The 18,284-nt window shown below is 44.4% G+C and overlaps 1 protein-coding gene across 2 annotated transcripts; it reads left to right on the forward strand.

The window, feature by feature from the left end:
* Positions 1-15,966: 15,966 nt before the first annotated feature.
* Positions 15,967-17,955, forward strand: LOC100216698 (uncharacterized). 2 transcript variants are annotated; one of them, XM_008669110.3, is made up of 2 exons: positions 15,967-17,454; positions 17,613-17,955. In XM_008669110.3, exons 1-2 carry the CDS (start codon positions 16,052-16,054, stop codon positions 17,626-17,628), a joined length of 1,419 nt encoding a protein of 472 aa, XP_008667332.1. In that variant the 5' UTR covers positions 15,967-16,051; the 3' UTR covers positions 17,629-17,955. The 2 variants fall into 2 exon arrangements, with proteins under 2 accessions (XP_008667332.1, NP_001136576.1); NM_001143104.1 differs by having other exon boundaries at positions 15,992-17,649.
* The last annotated feature ends 329 nt before the right edge of the window (positions 17,956-18,284 follow it).

Genomic DNA, 18,284 nt, shown 5'->3' on the forward strand with positions numbered 1-18,284 from the left:
GCATCACATCATACATCATATTGCACCGATGACACGAATTGAATACGAAGTCGACCTTCGGAGACTGCTTTATAAAAAATGAAAATGTGCTAAGGCACAAAGTAAGCTGAGAAATACAACTTCATCAGCCCTATTGCAAAAGAAGGGATCATTTGTTTTTACGAAGCATGGATATTTTCATGAAGCACAAACCTTTTTATTTATGAAGCATGAAAATAAGGGAAGGTGTTTTTTTGCCGAAGGCTAAAAAACGGTATGTATATAAAGTTCCATGCATCGCAAAGAACTGAATTACAAATAATTGACATATTAGATTCAAAAAGTTGCACATCGAATATTACAGTCTTGTTATAGCAAAGCTACGTTGATCATCTAAAATGTTTTACAATAAGTACTAATCCTCTTTCAGGACCTTCTCCGCAACTTCATTTAACAACTTCGTCAACAATAGATTCGGCCATATTGATGATCTCTATTGCTTTCTTCATTTCTGGATCGGCCAGGGGGTCGAACGGTTCCGGTCGAGGAGATAGTTCAGCTACAGTAGAAAAAATTAATCAGTTCGAAGTCACAAAAACAAATGTCGAAGCCAGATGCCGCAAAACAATACCTATACGTTTTTCACGTTCTGCAGCTTCCTCAGCTTGTTTCGTTTCTACTCAGGCGTCATGAATATCTTTTTCACTCTTCTTCATAATTTCGTGAGCCATTTCTAGGCCACCATTTGCCCAGATGTCAGTGTAAAATTTTCCGCCCATTAAACTTGCTTCGGCTGAGGGATCCTTTGTGTCATCCACGAAGAAGGCAGCTTCGGCCTGGACCAGGGTTTTGACATGTTCGCAACCCGCCTTCTCCAGGATGGCTAAAAGTCCTCTTGCACCGGAGAACATGCAGACATCCCCGCGATCACTCAAAATTTCTTCAAAAGCTTCGGCCTCCCCGCTTATCCATTCGATAACACCTTCAGGGTCGCCTCGTATAAAATTATCTTTGTTGGAATAGGCGCCCACGTTGGCGAAGCCAACCTTTATCTTCTCCACGCAGCCCAGGGATTTTTTGAAGCATCTTTCTTTGGATGTGCGAAGTTTTTCAACTGTTTTTTCTAAATAGTTTTTCCAATATTCACTAATATCTCGGTTGGCCTCTGCGAGACCCCACTTTTCCTTGGCTTCGGCCAGTTGTTTCCGAAGGTCTTCGATTTCATTCTTTTGAATTTCAGCTTGAGCTTTGAAACTAGCTTCATCTTCTTTCAGTTTGTTTACCAATGAAATCAATATTTTGTCTTTTTCAAGACCTTCGTTTCTTAATTTGATTACCTCTGAACGAAGGTCGTTCAGAGCCATGGTATACCCTTCATTCAATATTTTTCTGTGCTCTAAGGGCATTGCTAAGGATTAAGCCCTACAAGAGGAGGACAGAATTAAGCATAAACAAATAAAATATTTCATTTTCAAATTACAAAATTAGCGTTTATACCTTTATGCTATTATACGCCAAACTGTCAGCGAGCTCATCCTTTAATAATATTGAAAGGCCATCTTCTAGCTTCGGGAATCCGATGCTTCTACCTATCTCCCGGCAAACGAATATCTCTTTATTATCCAGGAGACAATACAGAAAATCTTCTTCCCCACTGCCATTAAACACTAATGCCCCCTTCGGATATTTCAATTTTTAGGCATAATGTTGTGCTTCTTGTTTTTCTTCTTGAGAAAGCCCTTTTCCCGAAGCATGGCGAATGATGTAATCAATGTTCTCTTTAAAAGCTTCGGGAGGAGGAGTCGCAACCTTTTTAGCCAAAATTTGCTCTGTGGCCTTTTCTTCTGTTGCCTTTTCTTCAATTTCGGCAGGCTTTTTCTCAGCGGACTCTGAAGGCCCAGCATCGGTTCAAGCCTCAACTACTGCAACTTCGACTTCTATCTGCTTAGTATAAGCTTCGGTTTGCGCCCTGGAAGCTTCTGCAACTTTCCCTGTAGAAGCGGGATTCAAGGTTTCGGTTGTCTCTAGCACATCCAGTACATTTACCATGCTCCTCCTCTTAGGAGTTATGACAGAACCCATTTGTACCTTCGGTACTGTTACCTTTACTGGAGGGCTCAAAATCTCTGGCATCTTCGTTATTTTTTCAGTTTCTGGCTTTTCAGCCTTATCAACCTTCGTTTCAACTACCTTGACTGTAGGCACCTTCGGCATTATAGCCGGCTCTTCAGTCCTCTGCACGGGAGGAATAGTTTATTTTGTTTTGACAGCCGAGAAGTCCCTTCGCCAAATTCAGGTATCGCGGCCGGTTCGATGTAACGCGGCCGGTGGGTTAGGACCTTCAACTTTTTTTTCCTTCAGCACAGGTTCGTCTGGGGTGGCCGAAGTAGCAGTTTTCCTCTTTTTCCCTTGCCCCCACAGCGGGTAGCGGTAGTCGGGGTAAACAAAGCCAATGGCATCAAAAACTCTGTTCAATCTCTTCTTTCCCTGACTTCCGAAGGCTGAGGATAGTGCATTATCTTCTGCCTTGGAATATGCTCCAAGAAGTTCATCACTTGTAGCTTGATGCATTTCAGCTAGTCATCATTTGGTTCATCGAACTTATCCCCATACCTGAATGTATACTTCAGCCGGACCAGTTCACCTTTGCTAGACTTGGTGATGGTCTCCTTCGGCATTTCCCAGCTTTCTACAAGCGGCCATACTCTGAATGCTATATGCTCTTGAATTAAATATCTTGTACCAATGAAGAAGCAGACAGTACCGAAGGCCTTCTGACACGCTTCGGCGGCATCTTCAATTTTGACCTTTGGCTTTCGGAGGCCGAAGCGGGACCATATGGGGCGCATGATAACTTCCTTAATGTCTTCCCTCGCTGTCAAATCGTTCTTCACATAAAACCATTCCTCCATCCAAGCTCCGGGCCATCTCTTCCGAAATATTGGCAATGGGTGGCTTGCGTTGGGACGAGCGATAAATCCATAACAACCGAAGTTGTTGTGGTACTGTTCTTTACCCATGGCCTTCGTCTCATAGAAGTTCGTGCATGCTGCAGAAGCACTTCACGCTTGGCTCTAGCCCTTGGCTTCTTACTGCCCAGACGAAAACCCCCATCCTTATTATGGCTTTGGGGGTGATCTGATGAAGGAAGATTTGTAGGTTTTTATCACTTCAACTACAAACTTACTCATAGGGAACCGAAGTCCAGCCTTGAAGAAGCTCCGATAGATCACAACTTCATTTTCTTCAGGGGCAGGGACGTTGTTGTCTCCGCTAGCCCTTATAATAGACATATCTCGAAAGTATCTTCCCCTCATGTTCTCAAGATGACTTTGTTTGATGGTCGATTTTCCGAAAATCGAATGACTTGGTCTCTAGGGCCGATCCTCAGAATCTTCGCCCCACTTTCCGCATCATAACTATCACTGTCACCAGTATCTTCAGATAGGCCCTCCAGTATCTCCTTAGTAATCTTCTCTGTATTCGTTTTTGCCATTGACTCGATAAATCCAGCAATGTAAGGATTCACAGCCTTCTTCTCCTAAAAAATCTTCTCCTCTTCAGTCAGCTTCGTCTCAGCAGCAACCTTCTTGTCCTGAGACATTTCTCCTTCAGAAATGACGAAAATGCGTCTTTTTAACCGAAGCTCAGAAAGCTTGAAAAACTAGCAAGCGTTAGTGAGCAAGAGCTATGAAATTGAGAAAATAAAGCAAATGGCACAGGCAGCGTATCAAATGTGGCTGGTGTGAGTTCTTATTTATACTATCAGCACGCCCCAAATTGGGGGGTCCCGTCCTTCATTGACTGTTGCTATTCTAGCAAAGGGAAGGTGTTTTTTCGGACCTTCGGCTTAAGGCCTTTGTCCATGTCGCAGTCTAAATTCGTTATCTTAAACAAATTAATATTGCGAGGGGCTACTGTTGGGGCCTTCGTCCTCCGAAGGTCCTCAAAAACATGATTTAACAATGTTTTCCAAGTGTAACTGTAAGGGAAATAGGCTTACACCTTTTCCTAATTGATTTTGGTGGTTGAATTGCCCAACAAAAATAATTGGACTAACTAGTTTGCTCTAGATTATGAGTTCTACAGGTGCCAAAGGTTCACAACAAACCAATAAAAAGACCAAGAAAGGGTTCAAATAAAAAGAGCAAAAGGCAACCGAAGTTTGCCCTGGTCTGGCGCACCGGACTGTCCGGTGTGCCACCGGACAGTGTCCGGTGCACCAGGGAATTCCAGTCTAAACTTGCCACCTTCGGGAATTCTGGGAGCCGCTCCGCTATAATTCACCGGACTGTCCGGTGCGCCAGCGGAGTAACGGCTACACAACGCCAATGGTCGTCTGTAAGAACATTAAATGCGCTACAGTGCGCGCCTGCGCACGCAGAAGTCAAGACAGGCGCCAGAAGGCGCACCGGACAGTGAACAGTGACTGTCCGGTGGCGCAGATGTCAGAAGCTCCAACGGTCAGAATCCAATGACCGGGTGACGAGGCTGGCGCACCGGACAGTGTCTGGTGGCGCACCGGACTGTCCGGTGCGCCATGCGACAGTAGCCTCCACCAACGGCTCTTTTGGTGGTTGGGGCTATAAATACCCCCAACCACCCACCATTCATGGCATCCAAGTTTTCCGCCTTCACACCTCATACAAGAGCTATAGCATTCAATACAAGACACAAACAAGAGATCAAATCCTCTCCCAAGTCCAAAGATCATTCCAATTAGATAGTGACTAGTGAGAGAGACAATTGTGTTCTTTTGAGCTCTTGCGCTTGGATTGCTTTTCTTCTTCATTCTTTCTTGATTCCAACTCAATTGTAACCAAGGCAAGAGACACCAATTGTGTGGTGGTCCTTGTGGGGACTTAGTGTCCCGTTTGATTGAGAAGAGAAGCTCACTCGGTCTAAGTGACCGTTTGAGAGAGGGAAAGGGTTGAAAGAGACCCGGTCTATATGACCACCTCAATGGGGAGTAGGTTTGCAAGAACCGAACCTCGGTAAAACAAATCACCATGTCATCCGCTCTTATTCGCTTGTGATTTGTTTTCGCCCTCTCTTTCGGACTCGTTTATATTTCTAACGCTAACCCCGGCTTGTAGTTGTGCTTAAAGTTTGTAAATTTCAGATTCGCCCTATTCACCTTCCCTCTAGGCGACTTTCAGTAACATATGAACAGGTACCTTCGGTCTCGGGTTAAAAGCATATACGGTATGGATAGCAGGATTGGAATGAAGGATTGAACCAGCGCCGATGCTGTGCGCGAGAGAGCTTCGGCTCAGTAACAGAAAGAGGAACCGACTTAAGGAGGAAAAGGCTATCTAGTCCTCGACAGTTTATTCTTAAGTCAATAGTGAATATAAAGGGCATGAATGTAATTTTACACAGGCTGCGTCCTGTGCCTATAAATAGATGAACAGTACCCCCATACTATTCGTGCTGACTTGTACTCGCTCGTGCATTACACTTGTACTATTTTCTTCTATCAAGTCGAAGGTATGAATGTAATTCTATATTGTATTTATTCATCCATGATATAATAAAGTTGAATTAATAATGTTATATAATTATTCACGTTGTTTTCTATGTCTTACACGCTTCTTCTTTCATTAATGTATACTGCAATCATGAAGGTATGTCCTTCATGACCTTCGTCTGAAGATCATTATGTCCTAAGAGAAATAATGCTTCGAAAGACAAAGGGCCTTAACATTTAATATTTTGTGTTGCCTTATTCTTAATTCGTAGCAATTGAGAGCAGGTCCCCGACAATTAGCAATGTAATCTTTTAACCCTTAATTTGCCTTTCTTTAATCATGTGCTCATACTCAGATGTGTTCGGCACTTAATCATCAAAACAGTTAGAAATGGCCTAAGGGCAAATTTCCCTTTCAGATAGTGCCCATGATTAGGGAAATAGATCTTTAAGACCTTGAGCTACTAATCGTTATTGTATCCTTACTCAGTAATTGCCTTCTTTTTCAACTTAGTTCGTATTTAACGATAGATACATAATGACTATTGCTCTTGTTCAAGTATACCCTTTCTTTTCATAATTTACGATCGTTATTCATGGGGGTGCTTTATGCACTTTAACTTGCTTTACTCTAATATTTCTCAATACGGTAGCAAGCTCCTTTACTAGCTGATGAGCTCATATTTGTTTCAGTTTTTCTCTTCTTTTACCGGTATATTCATATCCTGAAAAGCGCCTCGCTAGTAGGCTACTCTCTAGTTACCAGCTCTTAACCAGTTCCCCATTATTTCATTGGGGTGTTTTGTGACTAGGCTGTGATAAGCTCTCTTATCCATTTTTCTCCAGGCGTCCCCCAGTACATGGGATTAGAGTAACTAGAATAGTGCGACTTGATCATGCTCTACGGATCACAAAACATTCATGGTATTTAAGTCCTCTCTAGTGCACTAAACAATAGTGCGACTTGATCATGCTCTACAGATCACAAAACAAAATGGCAGTTCAATACTTCATTTCTTCTAATGTCTTCTTGACATTCCAATTTACTTATTAGTATTGCACGGGAATATTCTTATTTTCCATGTGAATTCCTGGCTTCTTGATTTTCTAGTTTTCTTATCAGTGTGGGTCTTGCACGGGGTTCTTTTTGGCTTTTCGAGCGATTTCCCGGCATTCTTATTTCAAGTATTCTATTCCCCCTAATGTCGTGGAATAGATCATTAGGCATTATATGATAAGTACATATACCATAAATTCAAAGTTGGGGGATTATTCTTATGACGACTTGCACTAGTCATATGCAATAGGACCATATGCCCCTTTTATTTTTTTTTAAAATATGGACTTCATGTCCTTTTTCTTGAAAAGAAATAACTCCTCAAGTGTGACCATATTTTCTAAGTGCATCCTTATTCCATTTTGCATCTTCCTTCGTACTACTAGGCTTCGTAGTGATGATTACCCAATATATCCATAAGTTTTATGAGCAATGCTATCAACTTCATTAGTATGTGGTTTTCTAAGGAGCGCACTCACTTTTGACCACTTCGATGAAGCATATGGCACATATAATTTCTTAAGATCCCTAACAAGGGTTTTACACCACCATGGATATCACCAAGATGCATTCTAGGTAATGAGTATTCTTTAAATTGCACTTTTCATGAGAGAGTATTGTATTATTAGTTTCCTGCATGGCTCAAAGAGTGCTCATATGAATCTTCTTGATTGAGGGGATACTAATGTGGGGTCATGCAATTTGATTGCTTCTCATTATTTGCGAACATAATTGAGATTTCTATTATGCAAAGGAAGAAGATATTTAAGCTTCTAAAATCTATCCAAATAACAAATTGACAATTCAAGTGTGCATATTCTAATAGAATGGAACCGGGGTTCAAAAAAGGAAAATTTTCATAAATAATTTTCACATCCAATCTTTCTTGACACTTCCTTTGTGAATAGCCACAAACTAGTAAAGAAATACTCACCTGCTAGTTGGCATATGGAGTGCTTGCAGTCACGGTTGTAGATAAATTTATGCGACGAAGGCGTGAACTGTAAAAGTTTTCAAAGTTTTATATCAGAGCACAGTAGCACAACCATTCTGTCATGCTCCATCCAATGCCAATGGAGTCAATTGCGGTCGTGTAAAATAAGGATTTTTTTTATTATAAATGTTACTATTTGTAAAGTAAAGTTTAAAATAATAAGGAATTTTTATTATAAATGTTACTATTTGTAAAATAAAGTTTAAAATAGAGGACGGATAAAAGTTGAGATACCATACCTAACGCAGACACCCTTATTTGTTTGGTTAGTGTTGGGGACTTGTTGTCAAATGCTATGAGTTAAGAACAAGGCAACACAAATGTTAATGGTTAAAGACCTTCGTTTTTCGAAGCATTATCTCCCTTGGGATATAATGATCTTCAGACGGAGGTTATGAAGGACATACCTTCATCATTTCAGTATGCAATAATGAAAGCAGAAACATATGAAACATAGAAAAGAAAATGAATAATCACATTAAATCACCAGATTATTTGTGTTCTCATTATATAATCATGAACAAGCATTAATGATATTAATTATATTTGTACCTTCGGCTTGACAGAAGGTGAGAATCCAAGAGCGACGTGCAAGTGATTACAAGTCAGCGTGAACCGTACGGTGTTACTGTTCATCTATTTATAGGCACAGGACGCAGCCTGGGTAAAATTACATCTATGTCCTTGACACTTACTACTGACTAAGGAGTAATCAGTCAAGTTGCATTCTCCATCACCGCCCTTGCGCTAAGCCGAAGCTTCTTCATCCGTAGCTTCGGAATTGATTCATCCTTCTCCCAGATCACGCCTTTCATGTCGTGCACACCTTCATCTCAAAGCCGAAGGTTCCTGTGACAGTATATTATACTTGGAAAGCATGTTGGTCGTGTTTTTGAGGACCTTCGGAAGACGAAGGCCCCCAACAGTAGCCCCTCACAGTATTAATTTGTTCTTGTAACAACAAATTTCGACTACGACATGAACGAAGGCCTTAAGCCGAAGGTCCAAAAAATACCTTCCCTTCACTAGAATAGCGGAAGTCAATGACAAATGTGGCCCGCCAAGTTGCAATGCGCTAGGCGTATAAATAGAAACCCACAGCAGCAACATTTGTTACGCCATTTCTGTTCCTCGCGTTATTTTCTCAAATTATTAATTCTGTTGCCATCAGCTCTTGCTTGATTTTCAATCTTTGTGATATACTGGAGTTTTGAAGAAATGTCTGAGGAGAAGAAGGTGCCTGAGGTGACGAAGGTGGCCGAGGAGAAGAAGGTTGTGGACCCTTTTATTGCTGGGTTTTATGAATCTATGGCAAAAACAAATACAGAGAAGATTACCAAGGAGATAATGGAGGATTCGTTTGAAGATTCTGATGACAGTAATGATTTTGATGTGGAAAGTGGAGATGAAGATTCTGAAGATTGACCCTGGCGGCCAAGCCATACTATCTTCGGAAAGTCGACCATTAAACAAAGTCAGGTTGACGCCATGAGGGGAAGGTACTTTCGTGATATGTCTATTGTGAGGGTTGGGGGAGACAGCACCGCCCCTGCTCCTGAAGAAAATGAAGTTTATGAAGCTTTATGAAGGCAGGCCTTCGGTTCCCATTGAGCAAATTTGTGGTTGAAGTGTTGAAGATATTCCAGATCTTTCTTCATCAAATTACTCCTGAAGCTATAATTAGGATGGGGATGTTTGTTTGGGCTGTAAGAAGCCAAGGGCTGGAACCGAGCGCAAAGTGTTTCTGCAATATGCACGAACTATTGTACGAGACGAAGGCTTCTGACAAAGAACAGTATCACAACAACTTTGGTTGTTATGGATTTATTGCTCGTCCCAATGCAAGCTACCTGATTCCAACATTCCGGAAAAGATGGCCTGGAGCCCGGATGGAGGAATGGTTTTATGTCAAGAATGATCTGATTGAGAGGGAGGACATTAGGGAGATTATCCAAAGTCCCATCTGGTTTCGCTTCGGCCTACGAAGGCCGAGAGTAACAATTGAAAATGATGCCGAAACGTGTCAAAAGGCTTTCAGCAATATCTGTGCTTTCATTGGCACAAGAGACATAATCCAAGAGCACATAGCCTACAGAGTGTGGCCACTTGTTGATAGTTGGGAGATGCCGAAGGAGACTGCTGCTGGGTCCAGCGAAGGTGGATTAGTTCGATTGAAATATACCTTCAGATACAGAGAAAGGTTCGACGAACCGAATGACGACTGGTTGAAATGCATTGAGGCTACTAGTGACGAGTTGCTTGGGGCATATACCAAGGCCGAAGATGATGCTTTGTATCCTGATTAGCTTTCGGGGGTCGGAGCAAGAAAAGATTAAACAGAGTTTTCGACACAATTGGTTTTATGTATCCTGATTATTGCTATCCCCTACAAAAGCAAGGAAAAAAGAGGAAAGTTGTCGCATCGACCATTTCTGCTGTGCCGAAGGGCAAGAAAATCAAAGTTTTGACCCACAGGCCTAGATATATTGATACAACCACAGTGCCGAAATTTGGTGAGGAGACATCTTCCACCGCCGAGGCGGAACCGGCTGCTCCCGATGCTCGGATTGCTGAAGAATCGACTGTAGTGCCGAAGGTGTCTATAGTCGAGCCAGTCGAAGCCGAAGACGAGACAACCAGAAAACCAGGATTAGAAAAGGCAACAAATCTGCCATAAATTCTAAGCCAACCAGTAGAAGCGGAGCTGCCGAAGGTTGCAAAAGCTCCCACCACCACTCCCAAGAGGAGAAGAATGGCTAGCATGCTAGACGCCGTTGTGGAAACAACAAGAGCGCTGACTCCTACTCCCGTGAAGAAGGTTGTCGAAGCTACTACAACACATATAAAAACCGAAGTTGGGCCCTCAGTGCCTGCTGAGACGAAGCTAGCCACAACCGAGCAGAGGGCCGAAGAAGAATCTCTAGATACTAGCATAGCTCTGGAGAAAAGTGTGGCCAAAGAAGCCAAATCCCTTGCTCCCGAAGCACCGTCTGAAGGTCTTGATTATATCATTCAACATGCTTCGGGAAAAAGATTATCCGAAGAAGAAGTTTTTGAAGCCAAACACTATGCCCGGGAACTGAAGTACCTGAAGGGGGCCTTAGTGTTTAATGGTACGGATGAAGAAGATTTCCTGTACTGCCTCCCGGACAAAAAAGAGTTATCCGTGTGCCGGGAGATGGCCAAAAGTATGGGTTTTCTGAAGCTCGAAGCTGGCCTCTGCGCTATGACGAAGGCTGACCTCGCGGACAGCCTCGCATACAACATTCTAAAGGTACAGAAGTTGTGAATTTTGAGGCTTATGGACTTGGGAATGAAATCTTTTATTCTCATGCTAATGCTTTATTCTTTCTCGCAGGGCTTAATCCTTAGCAACGCCCTAAGGGCACAAAAGAATGCTGAAGACGAGAGCTGCACTATAGCTCTCAGCAACCTTCGATCAGAGGTCATCAGGCTAAGAAATGAGGCCATGGAGAAAGACAAAATTATACTTTCATTGGTGGATGAAGCAAAAGAATATGAAGCAAAATTTAATACTCAATCCGAAGCTTATAAAGCCAAAATTGAAGATCTTCGTAAAAAACTTGCCAAAGCCAATGAAAATTGTGCTCTCGCAAAAGCTAGCAATAAATTAGTGAATGGTGGAAGACCAAGCTAGAGAAAAATGTTGAGGAGCTTCGCGAATCCAAGGAAAGATGTTTTGAAAAATCCTTGGATTGTGTGAAGAAATTGAAAACTAGCTTTTCCAAAGTGGGTGCTTATTCTTCTTAGGAGAATTTTATCCGAGGCGACCCCGAGGGCGTTATTGAATGGATAAGCGGGGAAGCCGAAGCTTTCGAAGAAATCTTGAGCGATCGTGGGGATATTTGTGCTTTCTCCAGCGCTCGGGGAATTGCGTCTATTCTGGAGAAAGCTGGATGCGATCATGTTAAAGCTATAGCCCAGGCCGAAGCCGCCTTCTCTATAGACGACACAAAAGACCCTTCAGCCGAAGCTACTCTGGTGGGCGGAAAATTTTATTCTGATGTCTGGGTGAACGGTGGCCGAGAATTGGCCAAAGAAATTATAAAGAAGAATGAAAAAGACACCCATGAAGTCCGAGAAGAAGCTAGGCGAGCTGAAGAAGCTGCTGAACGCGAAAGGCGCATAGGTATTGCTTTTGAATTTTAGCTTTGGTACTTACTTTGTGGCTTCGAACTAATAGTTTACCTACTACAGCTGAACTATCACCACTGCCGGAGCCATACAACCCCCTGGCTGATCCGGACATGAAGGAAGCACTAGATGTAATAAGCATTGCTAACTCCATTATCGACGAAGTCGTCGATAAGCTATTGAACGAAGCCGCGGAAAAAATTCTTAGGGAAGATTAGACTTTATTGTAATAATACTTCGTAATATTTGATGTATGGAACAATTAATCAGACATGTAAATTACTGTAATATATTTCTTTACGATGCATGAAATTTACGCACGTACCATTTTTGAGCCTTCGGCGAAAAAACACCTTCCCTTCTTTTCATGCTTCGTAAAGAAAGAAACCCCTCCTTTGGTAAGTCCGATAAAAACGTATTTCCCGAAGTTCGCTTCGTGCCTCAGTGCATTCTCTTTTACCAAAGTATTGCCAAAGATTTGCTTCGTATTCAATCTTTTTTGCTGTTGATGCGATATGATGTATGATGTAATGTTATGCGGAATGATATGATGATATGATACAAAAATGATGGTGATGCCGAAGACACACACACGCGCCCACACTAGAACACACAAGACTGCATCCCCTTAGGAACGTCTTCTGAGTCTTTTAAGGTTTGCATCCCCTTAGGAACGACTTTTGAGCTTTTTCACCTTCTATTTAGGTGGCATTTAAGCTCTGCATCCCCTTAGGAACGACTTTTGAGCTTCTTCACCTTATATTTCGGTGGTATTTGGCTCTGTATTCCCTTAGGAACGACTTTTGAGCAGAAAACATACGCTGCGCTCCCTTAGGAATGACTTTTTGGCAACTTCGGAACTTAATTTTTGGCTCTGCATTCCCTTAGGAATGACTTTTGAGCAGAAAACTTACGCTGCGCTCCCTTAGGAACGACTTTTTGTAGCTTCAGAATTTACTCTACACTCCCTTAGGACGATTTTTTGTAGCTTCGGAACTTACTCTGCGCTCCCTTAGGAACGATTTTCGAGCTTCAGAAATCTGTGAGAAGGCATATTTTACTCATTGATGCAAGCACAATTATTACAAGAAATCGAAATTTAGTCCTTCGTTACTTGTTTCTCATACAAAAAATAAAATGGCATAAAAGATAAAGGTACATTAAGAGTAGGATATTCTTCAGTAGATATGCTTCGATTCTGGCACAGTACTGTTGACTATACGAGCTTCGGATTCCTCCCGAAAATCACGCTGCTGCTGTGCGCGTGTGTGCCCTTCTGGCTGCTGGCTTTGGGTGTGAGTAGGTTGTAATGGTGGTGGTAATGGGAGCTGGGCCCAGGAAGCTTGAGAATGACTTGCCAAAGCAGCTGACGTGTACGTAGGGAGAATAGCATGAAGCAGTATGTAGAACCTGCTTCGACTGATTCTGCCGCGCCTCAGCTTCGGCAATCTCCTTTTGCTTCTGAATGGTGACCTGGCATGTTCTTGTAGTGTGGCCCTTGTCTTCACCACATAATAAGCAATAAAGTTTTCTGGGCTGATCCCCGTACCTTCCTCCGAAGCCCCTGCCGCCTCTGCCCCTTGGGTTGGTGGCCTAAAAGAACTTTGTTGTTGCCCTGAGGATTGAGAGTTGTGTTGTGGCATTCGAAGCTGGCTTCCTCTGTCATCACTTTGGCTGGAGTTATGGATTGATCTGACATGCCTAGGGTGGATTCTTCCTCCGAAGCCCCTAGTCATTTCAGAAAACCTGTAGGCTTCTTCCCTTGTCTAGCAGAAATCATTATCAGCCCGGATGTATTCATCCATCTTCTGAAGGAGCTTCTCCAGAGTCTGAGGGGGTTTCCTGGCAAAATACCGAGCCGTAGGTCCTGGACAAAGCCCTTTGATCATGGCCTCAATGACAATTTCATTGGGCATTTTAGGCGCTTGTGCTCTCATACGCAAGAACCTTCGGACATATGCCTGGAGGTATTCTTCGTGGTCTTGCGTGCACTGGAACAAAGCCTGAGCAGTGACCGACTTCGTCTGAAATCCTTGGAAACTGGTGATCAGCATGTCCTTCAGCTTCTGCCATGATGTGATTGTTCCTGGCCGGAGAGAAGAGTATCAAGTTTGTGCGACATTTTTGACTGCCATGACGAAGGATTTTGCCATGACTGCTATGTTGCCCCATATGAAGATATGGTTGCTTCCTAGCTCATTAGAAACTGCTTCGGGTCTGAGTGCCCATCATACATAGGGAGATGGGGTGGCTTGTATGATGGGGGCCACGGGGTAGCCTGCAGTTCTGCTGACAGAGGAGAAGCATCATCAAAAGCAAAATTTCCATGATGGAAATCATCATACTATTCGTCATCATCGTAGGAATTGTCCTGACGAAGCTCTCTGCGCTGAGGTCTTCGGTCCTGGTCATCTTGAATGAGATGACGCATTTCCTCAGCGGCCTCATCGATCTTCTTTTGAAGATCGGTAAGATGAAGCATCTTCTCTTTCTTCCTCTGGACCTGTTGATGGATGGCTTCGAGGTCCCTGAATTCTTGGTCCAACTCCTCCTCTTGAGGCGTTGGACTTGTAGCCTTCCTTTTTTGGCTTCTAGTTTCGCGTAGTGTTTCTTGGTTGACGTCCAGTGGCTGCAATGCAGCCCCCAGCGCTGAAGATTTCTTCGATGGCATGACGAAGGTCACAGCTTGCCGAAGGTGGTCGAATGAGTTTACCGGAGGTGGGCGCCAATGTTGGGGACTTGTTGTCAAATGCTATGAGTTAAGAACAAGGCAACACAAATGTTAATGGTTAAAGACCTTCGTCTTTCGAAGCATTATCTCTCTTGGGATATAATGATCTTCAGGCGAAGGTTATGAAGGACATACCTTCATCATTTCAGTATGCAACAATGAAAGCATAAACATATGAAACATAGAAAAGAACATGAATAATCACATTAAATCACCAGATTATTTGTGTTCTCATTATATAATTATAAACAAGCATTAATGATATTAATTACATTTGTACCTTCGGCTTGACAGAAGGTGAGAATCCAAGAGCGACGTGCAAGTGATTACAAGTCAGCGTGAACAATACGGTGTTACTGTTCATCTATTTATAGGCACATGACGCAGCCTGGATAAAATTACATCTATGTCCTTGACACTTACTACTGACTAAGGAGTAATCAGTCCAGGACTAGGCAATATATTCCCCTTTAGGTCGGTCCCATTCTCCATCACCGCCCTTGCGCTAAGCCGAAGCTTCTTCATCCGTAGCTTCGGAATTGATTCATTCTTCTCCTAGATCATGCCTTTCATGTCGTGCACACCTTCATCTCAAAGCCGAAGGTTTCTGTGACACTATATTATACTTGGAAAGCATGTTAGTCGTGTTTTTGAGGACTTTCGGAAGACGAAGGCCCCCAACAGTTAGCGTGTTGACTTTGGTTGGAACGGGTTCAACCCACAACAACTCGTGTTTGGTTCAAAAGGCTCGTGGGTTAGGTTGGTTCTGGGTCGAAATACTTATTGAAAATGTGGGTTTAGTGATTTTTCAAAAACAAGCGAACCATTTCGACCCACTTCCTCTCCACCCTCTCGTCATTTATGCCTTATCCACTCGAGACCAGCACATGAGTGTGCTGCCACTGCTGGCCTACTGGGACGAGGGACCCCCGCCGGCCTACTCCGACTTAATCCCCCGCCTGCCTCCCATCGTCAGTCCCCCACTGGCTTACCCTCCGATGTCGGCGTGTTCTCTAGTAGACACAACCCGCGAGCCTTACTAGTGCCGTCGTCGAACAGGTAAAGGTCAGTGTTCGTCACCGCCTAGACAAGCCTGCTAGTGATGGCAAATGTTACAAATTCACTGAAATGCATCTTGATGTTGTTGGATGTTGTTTTAATTATGACTAAAATGTAACAGTGAGACCTCGTCACTAAAAATTTACGACTTAGTCAATAATGATTTTAATTTATGTATATCTTATGTTTATGGATTTCTCAAATATTAAAATAGTGTCAGTTTCATTTATTTTGAATGATGTCATCTTATTGAATTGAAGATATCATCTTGAGTGTGGTAATATGACCAGGAAGGTGACCATATCCAGCTCATCATTCGTCACGAAACAAATAGAGATGGTGCAGCTCTAACCCACTTTAACCCTGTAATCAAACAAGAAACGGTTTAACCTGTCACTGAAATCAAATAAGAAACGGATCCGATACAACCCGAAAAAATGGATCAGCTCCGATCCAACCCACATCGTTTCGAAACCAAACACTTGCTAGATGTCTATAAAAGACCTTCTTAACTCGTGCCACGAAGGTGACGAAGCCGTGAAATATAAAGTATTCGCAGTTTCATACCATAGCCCAGTAGGTGGACCATTCTGTCGTGCTCACCCAATGCCAATGGAGTCGGTTGCGGTCGTGGCGGTGCCGTTCCCGGCGCAGGGCCACCTGAACGCGCTGCTGCACCTGTCGCTGCAGCTGGCGGCGCGCGGGGTACCCGTACACTACGCGGCGCCCATGGAGCACGTCCGCCAGGCCCGGTCGCGCGTTCAAGGCTGGGGCGACGACACCCTCTGCCGCGTACACTTCCACGAGCTCTCCGTCTCCGCGTACGCCTCCCCGCCGCCAGACCCTGCCGCCGAATCGGCCTTCCCCTCGCACCTCGTGCCCATGTGGGAGGCCTTCACCACCGACGCGCCCGCCCCGCTCGCGGCGCTCCTCGGCGGGATCTCCGCCTCCTGCCGCCGCTTCGTCGTCCTGTACGACATCGCCAACGGGTTCGCCGCCGAAGAGGCCGCGCGGCTGCCCAACGGCGAGGGGTTCGGGCTGGTGTGCACCGCGGTGTCGTGCATCGTCGGGCGGACGGACGCCGGCAGCCGGCTCGTGCGTGAGCGCGGGCTCGACTTCTTCCCCGTCAACTCCTTTGTGACGGAGGAGTTTCTGGCTACCGTCGGCAAGCGGGCGAGATGGGCGCAGTCCATACCGTGCAGCGTCGGCATCCTCGCCAACACCTGCCGCGCGCTCGAGGGTGAGTTCATCGATATTTTCGCGCAGCAGCTTGCCGCCGCCGGCAAGAACCTCTTTGTCGTCGGCCCCTTGAACCCACTACTGCTGCCGGACGCGAGGTCGCCCAAGCATGGAATTAGCAAGGAGCGCCACGAGTGCCTGGACTGGCTCGACCTGCAGCCGCCGGCATCGGTGGTCTACGTGTCGTTGGGTTCTACGTCGTCGCTGCGAGACGAGCAAGTCGAGGAGCTCGCATCTGCGCTGCGCGACAGCAAGCAGCGGTTCATCTGGGTGCTGCGCGACGCCGACCGGGCCAACATATTCGCGGACCACGGCGAGAGCCCCCGGCACGCCAAGTTCCTGCCCGAGTTCGCTGAACACACCCAGGACAGGGGGCTGGTGATCACCGGGTGGGCGCCGCAGCTGGAGATCCTGGCGCACGGCGCCACGGCGGCGTTCCTGAGCCACTGCGGCTGGAACTCGATCATGGAGAGCATGGGACACGGGAAGCCCATCCTCGCCTGGCCCATGCACTCCGACCAGCCATGGGACGCTGAGCTCGTATGCAAGCACCACAAGGCGGGCATCCTGATCCGCCCGATGGAGAAGCAAAGGGAGGTGATTTCGGCAGCGGCCATACAGGAGGCAATCGAGAAGATGATGGTCTCTGATGAAGGCTACAAGATCCAACAGCGCGCAATGGCGCTGGGCCAAGCTATCCGTGCGTCAGCAGCAGTAGGCGGTGGGTCAGAGAACAAGGACCTGGATAAGTTCATTGCCCACATCTCAAGGTGATTTGGGGATTTCTGGTTGGTTTGGGAAATGTCAAGCATATTTCAATAGAAAATTTTAATTCAATTTCAGTGTGATCTGTAATGTTCTCAATTTAAGAACCGGAGATTCAACTTTAGAGTTGGAAATCATCTCATTGCCCATACATTCGTTTTAGGCATTTATCGGAGTGAGAATGGACATCAATTTGCTCGACACCCCGGAAAACACACATGGGCCAGTTCACAAGCAACCACAGCGCTGGATCTGGCAATCCCAATCAACTGTTTCCTTTCACCATTTAAGAACCGGAAAAATCAGTTAGCGCCATCAAATTTGTACTCAAGTCTTAGGACTAGTTTGGTAAGGATCACGAGAGTATCCATAGGTAAGGAATCTCCTTGTTCCTCTGATCTCTTATCACCAAATCAGCTTTTACCGACTAGACATTAACGGAAGCAGTTCAGTGTGGCTCTAGACAAATGCTTGCATCTGAATATAACAAGACAAACGTTGTAAGATGACCGTCTTTCAAAAATCATTGTTTAACAAAGGTCGTCTTAGACGTTAGTATTCGTAAATCAATGTTTTGAGGTCACTTAAGACGTTTGCCTCTGTTAATCAATTAATGTTTTGTTAATCAATTATTTTTAGAGGTTGTCATTTTAAGCGTCTCTTCCCTAAAATTGTTTTATAAAGACACAAATGGCTCCTTTAAAAAAGGATCTATATTTTTCACATCAACTTGGACGAAGATAAACTTTCTATCAAAAAATTATAGTCCACAAAAGGATCTATAATTTTGTTGTTCAATTATTTGAATTGAAACTGTTATTGTCCTAAAATATTG

This window comes from Zea mays, chromosome 2, assembly GCF_902167145.1.
Source record: "Zea mays cultivar B73 chromosome 2, Zm-B73-REFERENCE-NAM-5.0, whole genome shotgun sequence".
NCBI lineage: Eukaryota > Viridiplantae > Streptophyta > Magnoliopsida > Poales > Poaceae > Zea > Zea mays.